This window comes from Pezoporus occidentalis, unplaced genomic scaffold (assembly GCF_034315485.1).
Source record: "Pezoporus occidentalis ecotype Australia unplaced genomic scaffold, CSIRO_AGI_Poc_V1 ctg140, whole genome shotgun sequence".
NCBI lineage: Eukaryota > Metazoa > Chordata > Aves > Psittaciformes > Psittacidae > Pezoporus > Pezoporus occidentalis.
The window spans coordinates 1,471,365-1,490,974 of NW_026913210.1; the positions used below are offsets into that span (position 1 = coordinate 1,471,365).

At 40.5% G+C, this 19,610-nt stretch overlaps 1 protein-coding gene across 2 annotated transcripts in view; it reads right to left on the minus strand.

Moving 5' to 3' along the window:
- NRG1 (neuregulin 1) overlaps positions 1–19,610 on the minus strand; it is a 458,245-nt gene that overhangs the window by 281,684 nt on the left and 156,951 nt on the right. The window contains exon 2 of one of the 2 annotated variants that reach the window (XM_062609798.1): positions 13,005–13,079. The exons of the other annotated variant lie outside the window; for it this stretch is intronic. Within the exon in view, the coding sequence (XP_062465782.1) occupies positions 13,005–13,044 (40 nt within the window). The 5' untranslated portion in view covers positions 13,045–13,079. The remainder of the gene's footprint in view (positions 1–13,004; positions 13,080–19,610) is intronic. 2 annotated transcript variants of the gene reach the window in all.

Consider the following 19,610-nt stretch of genomic DNA (forward strand, 5'->3'; position numbering starts at 1 on the left):
CAGGTCTGCACTGCAAATCTTGCTTTGAATTTCAGGAGACTTATAATCTAAACAACAAAACATGTAAGTGGGTTATTCGACAATAAAATTCCCAAACATGCATCAGCCACTGACTGCTGTGCAAGTAAGGCTCTGCAGGAATTGGCAACTCTTACCCTGAACTGGGAAAAGGAGCTCCATACTAAAGTGCATAAACTATCAGATGAGTGTGAGAATAGGACTAAAGGAGTGAACTCCCAAATAACTCTGCAAAATTTAATGGCCCATAACTATCTCGGACTATTACATACTGGATAGTCCAGCTAGCCAGATGTGGGACTGAGGCTATAATCAACAGGAGGCTGGCTTTAGTAACTGTCCTATGAGAAGGACCTTGTTTTTAGGTTTTCTATCCAAATCAGTGTCTTCTAATGTTTTTTGGTGGGGCGGTGTGTGTATGCATTTATTTTCCTCATTGAGTGATAGAGGGATTTTTGAAGTCTCAGTGAAAAGTGGGAGGAACTCTTCTATGGCCTCAGGTTAGTTTACACACCTGAGAATAGCCACTGATACTGTAGGAATCCCTTTAATTAGTAAGAGAGCTGGTAAGACTTTCTGGTCTTTTTTCATGACTGTGCTATATTATATAATGTCAAATAATTGAAATGAGATGCTCTGTAGGCCAGAGCAAATAATCCTCTGAAATGAAAAAAAACCTTTTGAAGGCCCTGTCTTTTTAATTTCCCTTGCTTTCTGCATGGATTACAAGGTAAATTAACAACATTTATTCCTAACAGTTGCAGTAGAAGCATTTAGGATTAGAAGAGAACTAAAAAAAAAAATACAGATCATTGGAGATCTGTGTTTGTATGATAGACGATGGATTAAAATGATAAATGATGATGTACCTACTGAAGATTTTATAGATCATGGTTTATGATGTCTTGAAGCGCTTCTACCCCATTGGGAGAAGCTTTTCAGATTAACAACAGACAGTGATGACACAGCATCATTAGAGTGGTAGTAACTCACTTTCCCATGTGATCTGCAAATAATGGAAGTTAGTAACAGGATAAATCCATGGAACAATGGCCCTCATCTGAACTCTGCTTAATGATTCAAAAAGACATGAGATCTTCAACAGAGTAAAGAGAATATACTGCAGCTAAAGGTTCCACAACAGCTTTGAACTTTCTCTTAGCCAGCAGCTAACTAGCACAAACGTGCAGGAGGGCAGCAAGTAAGGCAGACAACTGGTCTGAACAGCAGGCTGTGGAAATAACTGCATGCTCATGAATTCAAATGGGAGCAACAGTGAGTGGAAACTCTTTGAACTGAATTCATACTCAAGCCATTTTCCTTCCTTTCCCCTTCCTTCATTAGAGATTTTGAAGAGCAGTTTAGCAAATTACTTCCTTTTCCTGTCAAAATTTGAATTAAATATTCAAACCTACTAAAATTAGGCTGCCAAGCCTATATTTAAAGAATTAATTATAAAGTCACGTTTCTGTAACCTTTCTCTCTGTAGGTAGATCCCTCCACCTATCCATAGAAATTTGCAGAGGTGAAGACTTCAGCAAATAGAGCTGAGCCCTTCAAAAGCGCAGTAAAGCACCTTCCAAGACAATTAATGCACAAAATAAAACACTTTGCAGAGTTTCAAGAAATCTCTCTCCTTGTACCAGGAGAGTGCCTGGAAGCAACATCTCCTACCCAAATCTCACTGTTCAACACCTAATTTAATGCACAATTATGCCCTGCGAGTACTAAGCATTCTGGACAGCAGAGCAATAGTTTATTTTTAGTTGTTTACACAATTCAGCTGTTTTTCTGTGGGTTGACCTGTCCAGTCCTAAATTGTAAGTCTGAATGCAAACCTTTATAGCACAAAAAGATCATTCCAGGGGTATTTCTAGTTGGATATTGATGAGTGTCTAGCCAGTATTGTATTTAAATTTTCTGTTTCATTTAGAGAAGTGGAAAACAAAGACAGAGCTGCACTAATTCCTGGGTTAGGCAGGTGGAGACCAGCCTAACTCAGGATAAGGCAGTGGGAATACTGCAAACTAGAGAGGGTCTACAGAGGGAAAGCAGCCCTTTCCCAGTGATTGCCCTGAAATCCCTCACTTTTAACCCAAACATACAAAGCCCAAGACACCTAAGAGCTAAAATAATCACAACATATGCCCTTGCTTCTTGCAACTTCCCTGCTTCCCACCCTTTACTTTTTCAGTAATATCTGAATGCCTGAAATAAAGCCCCAGGTGCCACTGCCTTTACTGTCCTGCTTAGCTTTTTTTCTTTTTTTGTCTATCATATTGCCATTTTTATTTATTTTCACAGAAACACTGCCTTTACAAAAACAAAATCTAAGTTATAATAAACGGGGGCTGAAAGTCCAACTCCATCCAGAATTACTGTACCGAATCAAACAGATGTGTTTGTTATCAACACATGCCTGACCAACTTCTACTTTGCCTGCAGCTCTCTTTTACTCTTGATACAGAATTCAAAGCTTTGATAGAGCAGTCAAGAAAACAAAGAAGTATTTTTTCCTGCAGGGCTGTTGCAGCCTTGGGTGCATTCATAGTGTGCTGGCTCTCTCTGAGACTTTGTTCTCTTGAGTTAGGGGCACCAAACACACCTTGGGGGTGTGTGAATGTCTGATACTATAAACAACGTCATCAAAAAGCTGCTTCAGACATATGCCTCCAGATTCAATCAGTGTCATCTTTGCCTTTTCCCTTCATATCCTGTGACGTGCTCTTACCTGTCAGAAGAGATTTTAGGTGACCTCTTTGTAAAGACCACAATGTTTTGCCCCCACACGCCTTTTCTGGCCTTTGCTCACTGAAGTTTAATTGGTACAAAAGCAATAAATTTGAAGGATCCTTTCTAAACGTTGACCTAAGGAAGATTTCCCACAACCAGAAGCCAAATGACTGATTTTCCAGTGCATAAGTGGTGCAAAGTGGACACAACCAACTCTGCTTTTCTTCTGATGCACCCTGAGGAAAGATGTTCCTACTTGTCAAATTTGCAGCAGGAGGGTGTGACATTACTTTTCTGTCTTTTCAAATGGCTGGGCAGTTCTGGGCTGTTCAGCAAGCTCTGAATCCAAAACTTCCACAAATCAAAATTGCAGGCCTATCATACCTATGCCAAAGCCCCAAGCCCAGCAGATTCATTGAACCCTTACAAAGATTAGCCATTAGGCAGTGACAAAATCCTCGCAGCACAAATTGCAATTAATACAAGCTAACGGGACCTCTTTATCATCAAGCATCTGTTTGCAGTCTATTTTAATCATAGTACATTCAGGTTTCCAAAAAGTGGAAATTGAGGGCACAGCTATGTACTCTGAATTTAACAACAGATGCAAACTGATGCCTGCTGGGCATGAGCATGCTGGTAACCTTCTGTACCAGAGAGGGAAATGAAACCCAGTGCAAATGGGATTAGCAATAAGGGAAGCTAGGTATTTCTCTGCAAGCAAACAGAAACCATTGTGCATTTACTGGAAAGAGGATAGAAAAAGTCTTGCAGCTGAACTCCTTACCTCATACCAATAGGCTTAAGACGTGATAGAAACCTGGCAAACTTGACTTCTCCACTTACTCTAAACAAGAAGCATTTCCACAGGGAGTGACCTGCCTCATGCTGGTGGCAGGGTGACTGAATACAGTGCACTCATTTAAAATTGAACACTTGACATTCTGTAAAGCTACTTACTAGATTATCTGTGGCAGCTTGTTACTGTAGTCATAGCCTGAACTGAGTCCACCTCCTATCTCTCTCCTCTCAGAAAGTAGTGAGTGTGTCCTGTCAGTAAGGTCTAGACCCAAATGCACAGCTAAACACAGCCTTGACCCTTGAAGACAAGGGACCTTTTCCTTACACTTGAAATCCGTATAGGAAAAAAATCATCCCTGACTGCCCCAGATCCACTCTTGATCTTAAAGACCACATGCATGAGAAAAATCATATCCAGCAGGAGGTTGATCTGCTGGTAATTATCTTGTGTTTTGCAGGGGCAGGCATTACATTTTGAACAGACTGGTGGGAAGGTAGAAGGACTTAGGCAGCTGTTGTAAGAGAAATCTACCTGCACTCCTGAAAACAGCAATCTTGCAGAAGCCCCCAGCATAGAGTATTGTTTGGCAACAGGCACAAGCAATGCAAAGAAAAGTCAAGTCATCATGTTGGGAAGGCAGTCCTATGAAACCTCACCAGGCATAAGTGAGTCTTCTACATGTTGAGGAGTCACCAGTGCCAATGGTAAAACTGAAGTGCTTTTGCCCATACTGTAGGCAGAATATAAATGATGTTTTACTGTGGTGCTGGATTTCACAGTTAGACTGACCACTTGTGGAAGCTTTTCCCCTCACTCAAACTTTCCACCTTTCTGGTTTGGACCTCAATATCTAATATGGGTTGAACTGAAACGTCAGCCTTCCACCAACCAGACATGTTAATGGTCTCTTTCTTCTGCCATGAATCCACTGATTCACTGAAAACTACTCCTGCAAAATGAATGTTTTGACTAGTTTTTGAGTCAGGTCTTGCAACTGCAGGAATGGGAGAGAAGACACAAAAGAGGAATCATGGAAGCATGCTTGGGATTTGGGACAAGCGCTGACTTCCCAGATCTTGGTTGGTTTTAGATGAATGTGAAGGTATGGAGGGACAAAAATACAGAAGTATTGAGCTAAGGTTGAATTGCAATGCATTGGGTAAAGTGTTTTAACAATGCATATGTATGTTGATAAACAGGTTTTATATTACTGGTGTCTGGTTGGACTTGATGATCTCAAAGTTTTTTTCCAACCTAAATGATTCTATGATTCTGTTTTGGACACAACAGCTTTCACACCCTCTGAACACCTGTCCTGTCCACAGACAAGCAAGGCTTGCGAGAGGCAAAGTCTACTTCAGCAGCACATTAAGACCTTTATGTGAAGGGCTTTTCCCTCTTCTGCTTTCGCTAGATCCCCTGAAGACCTACAGATGTGGTTAGCAGAGGAGGCCACTAGCAGGGACAGAAGGGACCAAAAAGCTACCCTTGCAAGCATCAAGGTGTAATCGGAGCTGTCTATGCAGCATGATCATCCCAGAAAGGACTAAAATGTGCAAAGGCTGACTGGCCATGCAGAGAACATAACTGACTTAATTTGGGGACTGTTTGGCCTAAACCTTATTCCTCATTCTAATGACTGTGTCAACATGCCTGTGTTACCATTCTTCTTGAAAAACAGTGGCAAGAAGCTGTTGTAAACACTTTAGCAGTGGAGAGAAAACATGTTTATTTATAAACACAGGAGGGAAAGGGAAAGGGAAAGGGAAAGGGAAAGGGAAAGGGAAAGGAAAGGAAAGGAAAGGAAAGGAAAGGAAAGGAAAGGAAAGGAAAGGAAAGGAAAGGAAAGGAAAGGAAAGGAAAGGAAAGGAAAGGAAAGGAAAGGAAAGGAAAGGAAAGGAAAGGAAAGGAAAGGAAAGGAAAGGAAAGGAAAGGAAAGGAAAGGAAAGGAAAGGAAAGGAAAAAAGATTTAATTCTGCAAACTGAAAATATGAAAGCAGACAAAATAATTACAGCAGTTTCATAGGAGACTTTGATTGGCACATTTTTATTTCTCCTTCCTGAATTTAAGTTAACCCCACCAGACACCATTTTATAATTTGCATCCCATTTTTGCCTAGGTGGGCCCTATGTACTTAGTCCTGATTTACAACATCCAGAGGAAATCAGAACCTTGGCTACATCTATGGGATGGCACAGGAATATGGCTGCAGCTGATGGCATGCACACAATTCCCTTTGCATTTCTGTAGACTTAGTCAGCATGATGTCAGGAGATACCCTGTGACAGTGGTGAATACATGTAGACTGGTGTAGAGATTGCTAAACAAGAGGAAGCAAAAAACTGTGCTCTTCCAGAAAAGTACTTTCTTCCTGTTATAAGTGAGGCACATTACAAATAATGTAGGAAAAGATCCTTATTGACATTCTAGTCTGACCAGCCTTCTTGTTCCTGAAACAGTTTCATCCTTCGGGATTTTCCCTACACCAGTAACAAAAATCCCTATGCAGTTCACACTAACTGCCCTATCAGTACAATTGGGCTTTACACAAGAGAGGACCCACTTCTACAAGCAACCAACAGCTCACAATTCTTAGCTATGCATAAATAGAAGGAGCAAGAGAAAAAGAAGGAAGAGAAAGGTATTTTCCTCCCTAATCTGTAAAAAGTTGCCCAACATGTCCCATTTTTTTTCCACCAAATACAACCTGGTACTTTGTAAGCTGCTAAATTTAGTTGTTTGCTTTTTTTCTGTTGAGCTTATATTGCCTACTGTACCCTGACTATCTGATATTTGGACAACTTCTGGATGCTTCTAGCATGTGTCTCACAATTTTTGTGAGGTGTTGTGCTCTTCCCAGTTAAGGATTTAGGTGTAATAACTAAAGATGTGATGCACCTTTCAGCTGAGTGAAACAACCTGCACCATGACTCCTTGGTCTTGCTCCTTCCCGTATAAACTCCTTCACATTGCTTTCCCTATGAATCATAGGAGAGTGAGCAGCATTTTCTCCTGTTCTGTTCCCTAATGTCCACTGTTACATTTGCTGGGGAGAAAGTCTGTTGCATAATGTGCATAATAATCCTGGACATGGGTGCTTTATTTGCTACCCTGAGGACCCTTCAAGCAAAGCTATCTGTTGGTTCCCACAGCTTGCTTTGTCACAGCACATTCTGTGACGGACACTCGAACATAGCTTTTATGACAAAACTAAACAGTTCCAACCCTACATCTTTATCATTGACTTCATACTAGGCTCAGAGTAAAACCTACTGACCTGTTTCCTCAGCAGTGTTATTTATGGCTATAATAAGGCTCTAAGCGCACCTAGCTCAACATATTTCTTCTGCAAGTTGCATTAAAAAGCTAGGTTTCCTGACTCCGTAAATCAGAATACATTACTCATCAGCAGTTGGACACCTGAAAGGCTTAACTCAGTCAAGATGAGGATGAAGTAGTCCAAAAAAAGAAGCTAGATCAAGTGATATCCTGGATCTGACCCAAGGTCTTCTAAGGCTTACGTCTCATAGTGATCAATCCCAGGTATTTCTCGGGCAATATTCTGCCTACTGCTGGTTGCCTGTCTGTTAGATTATCTCAACCTGATAGAGACTAGCATAATACCCAAAGCACAGCAACTAATATGCTTTCCAGAACTTTCATCATAATTATTGCATGTCTAGGTATTCTTGTAATTTATATAAGTTGCTAAAGCTTCTCTGAATTTAAGTAAACTCTTTAGTTCAAAATATTCCCAAGGCAGTGGATTCCACAGTCTAATTACATATTGTGAAAATGTCATCTTTCATTTCCATTCTGCCTCTGAATTCTTGTATTTCGAGGCAGAAGTGCCTATTCCTTCATGGTTTTTTTTTAGTCCATTTTATATTTTCTTTCACCTCGTTTGTCCTATTCACAAAAGAAACAGTCAGATGCAAGAGTAATGACTTAAAAAATACATTAGATTTCCGCACAAAGCACGAAAAGACAAAGGTTGCTTTAACTTGATCTGAACAACAGCTGCTTTTGTAAATCTCTTCAGTTTATGCCCTTTTGCTACCCATGCCAGTTCCTGAGCATTCACACTTTGCATGGTTAACAACCTCCTAAGGACCAATTTCTCCCCTGCTGAACACCTGAATGAAATCACTGGATAATGCTCACTTATACTGGCTGAGGATCTGGTTTATAGCATCTTATCTCCATGAGCTCTTCGCAAAAATTCGGATGAAAACAAACTCTCCTGCCTTCAATGCCTTTCATACCCTGTGTTTGAATTTAACACCGTTTTAGTTTAGCTTAATTCTGAGTGAAAGTGCCCACGCCAGGTTTAATTCTATGTAATAAATGCATTTCAAAAATTAATTCAGATCCTATGGCCTGAATGTCCCAATGTAAACATGTTCCAGAATATCTATGAAATACACCTGTGAAATACAAGATATAAAACAAACAAAAAACCCCACCACAAACAACAAACCTCAAACAAACAAGCAAAACAACACAATAACTCCCCCCATCCCCCAAAGGAATTATTGGATGCATTTATCTCTTAAATCCATCACCTGGAGGCTGCCATTAAAAAAATCCCACAACCATGAACATTTCACAGCTTTAACATCCTGAATTATTCAAAGATCAAATTCTTCTCTTTCTGAACACTGTGAGTGCTCCTCCCCTGTCCCCCCATCTAGAACAATAGACATAAATTTCTTGCAGTTGTACTGCCACTGCTGAGCCTCTCCTGACTTTCCAGTCTCCCACCAGATGCTGCCATGTGATTTTGTCTGATCTTAGCCATCACCTCTGCTTGCTCCCCTCACCTGGAAAGGCAGATTTTTTGTTGTGTTGCCTTAGTGCTGTAAACAAGGAACCTGAGGGCCATGATTCAGTGTGCGTTATCACCTCAGGAGACCAGTGATGTTATGCCCCGTCCTGTCACAAATTCACTCCAGAGCTGTTCAGGCTTATAAAACCCTGAGTGCACTAGGAGGCTGTAACTGCAAAAGGGTGGTGTCCAGCCGTACTGCTGTCTTTAAAAGCTGCTCCACATGATGGAGCATTGACCATCTCTGTCAGTAGCTGCTGCTTTTCTGCTGTTTGCAGATCTCGGCACCAAAATTTGTGCCAGAGTGACATTTCTGTAGCAGCTCCCATTAACTGGAACAAAAATAATAATTTGAAATTGGCAACTGTGATGGAATGAAATGTTTCCACAGAAGGCACTGCACAATTATTTATTGCTAATGCTAAAATCATGGGCAGGACACTCCTCTGGAAGATTTTCCACCCAATTTGTATTGTGACAGACATGATTAGTATGCTGACAAAACCAAGGCATCACGACATATAAGTCAGAGCACAGAAAAGACAAGAGTTTAACTCTTGTAATAACAAAATCATCTGGCATCAGTTAGTAATAGAGATTTGCTTCCTAAATTTTCCCTATGAACATTACAATCAGAACTAGTGGTCATTAGTTGACTGCAGAAACAATTTGGCATGTCTCAATGAGTCAGCTAGTTTTCTTTTTAATGAATGGCCATTTAAAAAAGTTAGTAATGTCATAGATAGAAAGAAAAAAAAACAGAAAACATTATAAATTCAATTATAATCATTAATCTTGCTGACACAATGATTATCCCCAAGCCTACTATAATTAATAGCAACCACCCAAGCAGCCTTAGTGGATTCTAAACAGTAATTTTAAGAAGCAAAATACAGCACCCAAGAAATCCAGAATGTAGCATGATAACTTGAAATCTCTTGCTTCTGTTTCAGATATGAACAGTGACTAGTGTGTCAAAAAATCAGACTGGTTTTCACATCTATGTTGGTTGGTATAACAGAACATCTGCTATTACCTCTTCCTACAGATCCTGCCTTAGGTAACTCTTAGGAGCTCAGTATGCACAGCAGGAATTTATAATGAGCTCTCAGTTTAGATTCACATCACTACAAAGAAAAAAGGCTAAAAAAAACATTCAGAAGGAAAAACCCAGCGTCCATCAAAACCAAATGGGAGCCCAGGGTTTGAAAACACACAATAAAGGAGCAATGGATGTGATATCACAAGTCATTACATTAAAGCAACAATACTTTCTTGCCACTGAAAGAGACCAGGACTTTATCACAATGTCACATCACAGTCACTGGCATTTAGCCCTGGGAGAATGTCTACTTCCTTTCTAAATGCCGATGCAAACTTAGCTGGATTGACAGCCTCAGGACCTGACCCGTTCAATTTAGCTACACAACAGGAACAATGTTGTCAGAGTGAGATGCCTCTAGCTCTGATCCCCAGGACACCTGTGAAAGGACAGTTTTGTCCTTCTGCCCTTGAGAAGGTTCAGTCAGTTTTAGTCTTACAGAAAGCAAGATTTCTTTGCCTGTTTGTCAATTCACCCTGTGGCCCTTGTTTCCTAAAATCCTAGACACTGTGTATGTAACAGATGCCAATTTAATTTGAGGCAAAAAATTACACATTCTTCTTCCTTCCACTGCAGAAGACAGCATTCACCTCATGATTTTGGAGGAGACAGCTTATTTTCAAAGAGGGAAGATGTTTCATGCAGTTTAGGTGCTACAGCAAGTATCAAGCTGTATGTACCTCTATACAGGACTTTGCCACTGATTTTACCATAGATAATAAAATTAGAAGACAATGCTGTTTGGAAGGACTTTATGAAGGACATGGAGTCCAGCCCCTGCTTGAAGCATAACTTCCTGGTTCAATCAGCTTTCTACAAGCCTTTTTCAGTGAAGTTTTGAGAATGCCCAAGAATGGGGATTGTATACCCTCTCTCAGGGTCCCTATTCCAGTATTGCCCCACTCTCAGAGGGACTAGATAGACAGTTGTGTTTGTATGAGGCTTTGTCATTCAAAGGAGACCATCCTTAATAATAACAATAAAGTCATAACAGCATTTTGAGATGCTGTTTAGAATCTCCAAGGACTGCCTGGCTAATTTCAACACAAAGCTGTACAGGTTAAGTTTCTGATGAGAAGAGTGGGATAGCCTACACACAAGTGAATGGAGGTGGGGAGAACAAAAGAAGTTGCATTGGCCAAGCATTGTGAATAGCCTTGTCCAATAGCTCACCTGCTTGGTACTACCTTCATGTTGCTTTTCTTTTCTGAATTTTCCCCTGAAAACCAATATAAGTGTTGCCTCAAACTGTTCTTCCTCATGAGGAAACATAACAGACACTAACTAAACCAATCACATTTCAAAGCCGGACTTGAGATCTAATCACAATCCATCTTGAAGTTTGAGTAGGTGCTCCAACAATTGGGAGAAGAAAAGAAAAAAACCCAAAGATTGCTGCTCTAGACAAGTACAGTACTGATGACCAGGTGAGCTAAAAGGAAGATATGGTATTACATTGTATTTCACAAGGACTTTAAGTCCCCAGGAAGTGTTTTGAAGCTCATTATTTCCCAAACCATAGGGCTGTACGTATGTGAGGCTGTTGCTTTTTTTGTTGCTGGTTTTTTTTTCATTTAGGACCAGGTAAAACGTAATCCCTGTGTTACAGTTCATATCCGCTCATTGACTGCTAAAGGCATCCTATGATGAGCCAAGCATCAGCCTGAATTCCTTGGTGCTAAACTTTCTATCTTTGGGAGATTTTAAAATCTTCTTAAATCATTTCCACCTGGCACAAATATAAGATCAGGTCCTTCGGCTGCATGCTGCAGTTTCACAGTGAGTCTTCCTGTTGACCTCAAGGCCTGTGTCCACATGTTTACTGAGACACCCAACTGCTCACAGGATTGATACTGCTGATTTGATGCACTGCCTAAAATATAAATACTTGCAAGCAATAGTTTCCAGAAGTGAACATCAGACTGCATGAACTGTGGGACTTAAACAAACCATTAGGAAACTACAACAGAGAACAAATACAGTGTGACTCACTCAATCATTTGAGTCAAGTAAGTATGGTAAGAAGAAACAACCAATTCTTAAGAGTCACAGATCAGTGAGACATTGTTCTGTGCTATAAATTTTCAGTTGTTCACTGTGCAGCATAAAATCAGATTACAACATTATAGTTTAGGATAACATTATTACAGTTACATTTATGGTTTGTGAGCAAGATTTTTACAAATACATTTAAATATATTAATAAAAAGTTGTATCTCCACATGGATACCAAAGAGTGTTTTGTAGATACATGGAAAATGTTAGAGCTATGCTGAGGACAATGCAGCTAAAAAAAACATGGTGATTCCCATCACCATGCAGTAGCTCACAACTGTTTTATACTACACGTCCATGAATGAGATGCTATGGATTATATAGCTCTGGTAGTCAGTCTTGAACCAGTGTCAGACAGTCTGCTCATTCAGTCCCTGCAAAGGGGTGTCATTTGTCCTGATATCTTTGAAGTGGAGGGTGAATGGAGGATTTTTCCAGACCTCAGGCCAGACAGCTTAGCTACAGAACAGGTCACTGTGACATTTTCAGTCCTCAGTCTGCTGTTCCAGAGACCCAGAACTGTTTTCTCTGGATGTTTTTACTTCCCTCTCTTTTCCCTTCTGGTGCCTTCTCCGTTTTCTGTTAAGCCTTCTCATTCCCTCCAGCTCACTCACTTGTCCACTTCTCTTCTAACCCACTATCTCCTTCCCCAGCTACCTTCTCTATGATGCTGGGCCAAAGATTATTGGTCCCAGGAGAATCACCAAGAGGAAAACATAGGACAGGAGTGCCATTTAGGAAGACTGAGGAAGAACTGTCATTTCGTATGTGCTCTGTGCAATGATTTTTTCTTTCCTTTCCTACAATCCCATAAAAAGTCTCTCCCCCTACAACACATACCAGGAGAAGGGGCCACTGAGGACTGGGACCACAAGTGTTGGGTAACATTGTGCGTGTGCATAATGAGAGAGCAAGAGAATATACCATGCACAGGCTCCTCTTCTCCCTCGAAGTGCTCCAGAGAGCACCAGAGGATCTATGTGATAGCAGCTAAATTATCTCAAAACTCATAGCAAAATCTCTTCAGCTGTCTTGAAACAGGTTGGTGCTCCTACACAAATAGGACACTGTCAGCTCTTGTCTCCAGCTGGGGAAATAAGAACTCAGTGAAGAGCTTTGTCTGCGCATGGCTTCCCCATTAGTCAGACTAATGTGTCTTAGTCTTAAGTTCTTGGTGATCAGTTTTCTCTGAAGAACATCCAGCTCTGAAAGTCTATTCTGTTGGTAAAATTCCCCAGCAATTGCCCTCACACGTTGGGATTCTTATATCTTTCAGGAAAACCTACCTTTATCTAATGCTTTTACTTAGGCATCAAAAAGTTGCAGGTTGCTTCAACCAGAAGGAGTTGGGGTGACAAACCTACCCTGTCTCCATTCTAGGAGCCCTCGCCAGAATTCTTGCACCTTCTACATGCACATAAACCAATACCATTTCAAGGAGTCCTCCAAATACAAATTGACTCACTGTTGGAACTGTTGTTGATGTCCGTCTGCGTTGGCGCCATGCTGTACTGAATTGACCCTTCGGAGGTGGCACTTCCTGACAGTAAATGGGAGAAGAGAAGGGAGGGAGGGAAGGGGAAAAGAAAGGGAACAGAAGGGAATATTTAGATAATCTCACTGAACAGATCTGCAGGCACCCTCCAATATTTTTTAATACAGCTTCTTACTGTAAATTCCTCACTCCTCCAACACACACACACTCATACACATGCAAGCACATCTCCCATCTGAAATCTGGAGAAGCCGGTTGCCTTGAGTCCTGCCAAGGATACTCATTTGCTTTGTCTGATTGTCAGACCCCTGGAAAAGTCTTGTACTAGAGCCATTAAAGAGAGTGGAAGGCATGCAAGCTGTAGAACTGGTGATGCCATTGCCATAGGTGTGTGCAGGACTTTACTGGAAGGTAAGATCCTTGCAGATCAGTCTGTGAAGTCTTAGTTAATCTTTCAGCAATTCTTTAAGGACAGAGCATATGGTAGGACCTGAATGTTAAACATGAGCATATCAGCCCTGCTGTCTTGCCCATTAATAGACATTGGATGTAGCAGAAAAAAATAGCTTGGCAGCATTTCTCATTATGAGTAACTTTCCTCTCAGAAAAGTACAATCCAAATCCTCTTTGACATTAAGGTTATGTTTAACTCAGGTCAGCAAAAGCTGTGTTACTAATCTGACACACCTCTCCTTAGCAAACTGCACTTGTGAATTTGCCATGGAGGGAACAGTCCCTGATGCAGAAAGTGCAGAGGTACAGGCATCAGACTTTCTCTGAGGTTCTTTGTTCAAGACATGGTTCTCAGTAAATGACACAGAAAAGGGGGACCCTTAGCCTGAAAGCACTTGAGTCCATGTATCTTAACATTTAAAGTCATGCTCACTACAATTCCAATCTATTTCTCCTTTTCTTGGTCTTCCTGCCTCAATACTTCCGCATATTCTGGATATCAGAGTATATGACCTCCCTTTACCTGCAGTATTGATGGAGGACCTTCAGGGATGTACTATACTGTGAGCAACCCAAGGAATCTGAAAGGTTCATGGAGCTTTTAATAAAAATAGTTTCTGTGCTGCTGTTACAGAGCATACAATGAGTCCATGAGCACCATGGCTACATGGCCATGTAAACAGCACGAGATTTTATCAGTGAGGAGAAAAGGAGCTCGGCATCCAAAATTTCATCCTGACTACTAAGGCAATAAGAGTAAATGAATCTAAATACCACCCTATAAATAAGCATTCCCTTTATTGAGCTTCTATTTCTTTTTAAATGACCTTCCTGACTTGTTCCCTTAGAATTTGACTGGACCATGCATATTACTTAACAATGAATATTGATGATAAAAAACATCATTCACATTATTTGTAGGATTTTCAGAGAGGACATGCAAAATTAATTCTTCATTTAAGAAAGCACTGGAATGCACACATGAGCATTACACCATCTAGAAATACTCATTATACTAAATGAAGAGCAGCTGATGCTAAGTTACTGCTGGCAGATGCTTATACCCATTCATACAAATGGAGAAGAATATCACTGAAGTTATTTGTGCCTTGTAAGCACAAAGGCTGAGGAGGGATTTCACTTTGACAGTCTTCCTTGCAGCAGAATCACCTAAGGCAAAATAAAGGGCCAATCCTCTGAACCCTGGCAGAGTGCGAAGTTTTAAGATACTACTCTTGAGTTACTTTGAAAACTCCAGTTTCTTTGGGTCTTTTTGTATGTTTACTGGTACTTACCTCTGCTCTCAACTACTTTTCACTAAAAATCAACAGTAGCACAAACACGTTCAGTCTTCAAAATTGCATAATAGAATCAAGAAAAAGGTAACCTGGTCAAGACCTCTTGTCCTCTTGCTGTTTCAAATGTAACAGGAGCACATACATTCTCTTGCTGAGAGAAAAGTGAGATGAGTGATGCATTAGCCCATTGTTTTTTTAAAGGTCACGTAATATTCAGAACTACTCTTAATTCAGTGCTATTTTCATTGCATTTCCAAAGCAGCCTTCTGAAATATAATAAAAAGCATCATGCTACCTACTTAGGCTTTCACTTGCTTCCTGTTTATCAAAGAAACCACTTGTAAGCTGTTCTTACTGTTTATAAAGATTTTCCCAGAAATTGTCCTCCTCTGTTCCAAGTTCTCCAACCTCTATTTGTGCTGTTCATTGGTTCTGTTTGCATAATAGCTTTGTGTTCTTTAATTGCATATTGCTCTAGTATTCATCCATTTTTACTACCTCCTTTGCCTGTCTTGCCTTTGCTTCCTTACTAAAGTATTTTAACCGTTCAATATTTTCCAGTAAGTCAGTACTGCTTTTATTAAGTCTTTATTTCTTCAAATATTTCTTTACCTGTCAAAACTGAAACTTCTCAAATGCAAGGCTTGTAGAAGCCTCTCTGCCTAAATGGTTGGTTAACACATTTTGTCACTCACTTTCTGTGTGTCACCTGAAGGATTTAATTTTCAAAGCAAGAAATAAGAAACTAGAAGTGTTTTTTAAAGGTATAAACTCATACCCTATTTTTCAGTGCTGCTGCAGAATGTTTATTTCTAGTGAACTGTCAACACTGTTCTTTTGAGTTTGTGAATATTTTTTTCTTTCTTTGGGGAAAGCTGCAAAGTATTTCACAAGCACTGAAGCAATTTTACATACTAGAACAATTTATGTGCTTACAAAACCACTTTCAATTAAAATTGCTTTAATAGTTTTGGCAATTGTCACTATTCTCTTTCATCTAATTTAATACTTGTCTTATTTACAGCTTCAGCTCCTTGGAATAAAAGAAAATCAAAGAACCACAGCTCAATATAAAAAATGAAAAGCTCAGACAAAAAAGAAAAATAGCCTTTGTGGCTATGCATAAAAGCCTGAAGACTTGATCCCTTCCTGCTCAACCCCCAAATATTAAAGCCCTTAAACTTCTATTTCTTTATGATATGTAATGATTTTCAAGGCAGGGTTAAGAAAGAAGGTAAAAAGGGACCTTACTGCTGTCTTCAGCAGCCTCATGGGAAGGGAGAGAAAAGGTGGAGACAGACTTATCCCAGAGAATCATAGAGAAAAGGTGAGAGGCAGTAGGCACAAGACGCAACAGAGGACACTTCCATGAGATCTTAGGAACAATCTTTTTCCCTCAACGAGGAAGGTCCCCATTACAACACGATCTCATGGGTTCATGGGTTCTCCATTATTAGAGCTGTTAAAGAGGTAACTGGTCAAAATGTGGAACAATTTGACTTAGCAGGGCTAGTGTTGAGGAGTGGGAATCAGAAGCATCCTGCAAAGGTCCTTCCAACCTGCATCATTTTATGATTTGTAATACAGGCATTTAGTGATCCTAAATTTCAGTATTTACACCACACACATTTGAGAGAATAATCACTGACAGGTGCTGCGACACCTTCAAGACAGCTACTTCTCCCCATCTCACTTTCACGTTAGTGCCGCGTATAATTCAAACAAAGATAGCTGGAGTGAACAGTATGTGTAAAATGCAAGACAGAACCATAGGGGAATCAAAGCAGCAAAAAAGATGCTGTGTTGGTAGATATAAATTCCAAGAAAAAGGACATATATGCATACTGTAGCCGCTAAAATCTCTTTCAGGGGATAGTCTTCTGATCAAGAAACAGATGCAAAAGTCTACCTACAGACTTCTTCAATTTTTAGAAGATGTAATCACAGCTTACACAGTGCTATATGAATATAAATCTAGCCTCTGAAAGCCAGCAAATTGCTGGGTACCCTGGAAATGCATGCTCAGCACATGCAAGCTTCCTCAGACCTCTTTGACAATGAGCCAGGATTCAGGACTTCACCTTCAGTCCCCAAGACTTGTACCATGTCCAGGAGATTACAGCCAGAAAAATAACCTGTTACAAACAGCATGGAGTTGTCTCCAGGGCAGAAAGCAAAGACCCCAAAGGAAAAAATCCAACCAGCTAATTTCTTCTGAAAACTGATTGCTTTTTTGTCCAAATATAAAATGAAAGCAAATGATTCACAACAATTTTCCCAGCATTCCCAATGGAGTGATGTTCCTGTGTCTGAAGAGAGACAGTGATACCCAACACTCCAGGACCATAGTGAGGGTGAGTTTCACTGAGGTGCTGGAGAATCAAAGCCCCTCACAGCATTACAGTCTCATCAGAAAGGAGCCTTCAACATTAACCACTCCAGACATCCCCAGCAATAAAGGCTGGTGCTGTGACCTCAGCTCTGTCTTTGAAATTGTGGCAAAAACCAGGGATGCTGTTTACAACATCCAATGTTTATTGGCTGTGTTTTGGTTTGTTTTGTTTGGGTTTTTTTTTAATATCTGATATTCTGAAAGGCCAGAATATGCATTCAAATTAGAAAGCACATTTCCAGGAAAACATTATTATTATCTCAGTAACACCTAAAGAGGCTCGAATTTATCAAAGATTTGTGGAAGTCAGGCAGATTTTAAAGTCAGGCAGTTTAATTTCCTAGAAAACTCCACACAACCTATTGCTTTCTCCACTAAGCTGCTGTCATTCTTAAAAAAATAAAAACCAAACAGATCTGTCCCTTCATATGCATCCACACTGATTTCTTTCAGACCTCCCTGTTTTCATAGAATCATAGAATGGTTTGGGTTGGAAAGGACCTTAAGATCATTTAGTTCCAATCCCCTTCCATGGGCAGGGAAGCCCCACGCTTGACCATGTCACCCAAGTCTCTGTCCAATCTGGCTTTTAACACTGCCAAGGATAGAGCATTTACCACTTGTTTGGGCAACCCACTCCAGTGCCTCACCACCCTCACAGTAAAGAACTTCTTTCTTTTATCCCACCTGTGCTTCCCCTGTTTAAGTTTGAATCAGTTACCCCTTGTCCTATCACTGCAGTCACTAATGAAGAGTCCCTCCCCAGCATCCCTATAGGCCCCCTTCAGATACTGGAAGGCTGCTATGAGGTCTCCACACAACCTTCTCTTCTCCAGGCTGAACAACCCCAACTTTCTCAGCATGTCTTCACACGGGAGGTGCTCCAGTCCCCTGATCATCCTTGTGGCCCTTCTCTGGACTCGCTCCAACAGTTCCACGTCCTTTTTATGCAGAACTGCACACAATACTCCAAGTGGAGTCTCCCAGGAGCAGAGTAGAGGGGCAGGATTCACCTCCTTGGACCTGCTGGTCATGCTCCTTTGATGCAGCCCAGTGTATGGTTGCTTTCTGGGCTGCAAGTGCGCACTGCTGGCTCATGTTCAGTTTCTCACTGACCAACACCCCCAAGTCCTTCTCCGCAGGGCTGTCAATTTCACTCAGAGGACAAAACACATCTTCTCTTGGCAGAGGTTACCCATTTCCGTAGCCTCGTCCTACTTCCTTTGAATTTCCTACTTCCCTTAAATTTAATATCACTCAACAACCAGTAGCATCTAGGATCCCTGGATATGAAGGCTTCACTGGGGGTTTTATCATGATATCAGGCAGTGAATTCACAAAAGACTTACCTGGATTTTTTATTTAATGTTGTGACTAAAAATAATGGAATTTCAGCTTTTTAACCTGAGGCTGTTAATAACAGCCATATAGAAATAATAAGATCACAGTCTATGCAGATATCCAATAGGGAAGAAAAAATTGCCTAATGACTTGGTATTTGTCTGCAGGATGAGTTTTTAAAGGTTAGTATGCTTTTCAGGGAATATTTTAGTATTGTTACAGGTTGCATAAGAACTGATTCTGCTTTACTTTGCTTCATAACTCCACAGAATATGAAAGCTTTCTGAAAGGATCTCAAATAGTCTAAAGGTTCTTCTTGGTATAGCATTTTCAAAAACTCTGAAGTCATTTAGGTGTTTCTGAAGTCATTATCAAGTCACATGAAGTCATATCAGGCTTTAAAAAAGATGGTAAATATACACAGCTTTTAACAGCACCACTTTGGATACAAAAAAATACCAAACCCCGAAATTTGTCTCTAAGTAAATTTTAAGGAGGTCTCAAAGTATTATCAGAAATCAAGATTTCTAAAATTTGCACTGTCTGTTAAAATGGCTTAACCCAAGCTTTCCTTCTGGACCAGCTAAGCTGTCTAGACTTCCTAGTCTAGGATATACCTGACAGGTATATCCTGTCAGCATATACCAAATCCATACCTCTGGCTTTATGGGGGATGAACTGTTAAGTGGTAGGACCATCATCTGGACAAGGGATTATAAACAGAGGTCAGAGTGAAGGATAATGCTTGCAACCTGATTTAGTGACAGGAACAACCCAGATGACTGTGAAAGGACTTAGCAGACAGACCTCACAGCACTGCACTGGGAACTCCTATCTAGCCCTGTGAAGCTCTACGCTCCCCTTTCTCTCTCTCTTCATCAACAAAATCCTTCATAGCCTAATGGTAGTTCTAATTATAGAGCAGGGATTTCTTCTGATAAGGAGGTGATTTACACACTGTAGCACCCTCAGTGCAGATGCTCCTTTAATATCTGAAAACACTCAACTTGAAAGGCAGTGAAGCAGAGCAGCTCAGCACACACTTATGGCTATCAGCCAAAAACCATACAAACAGGCACAATTCTTGCATTT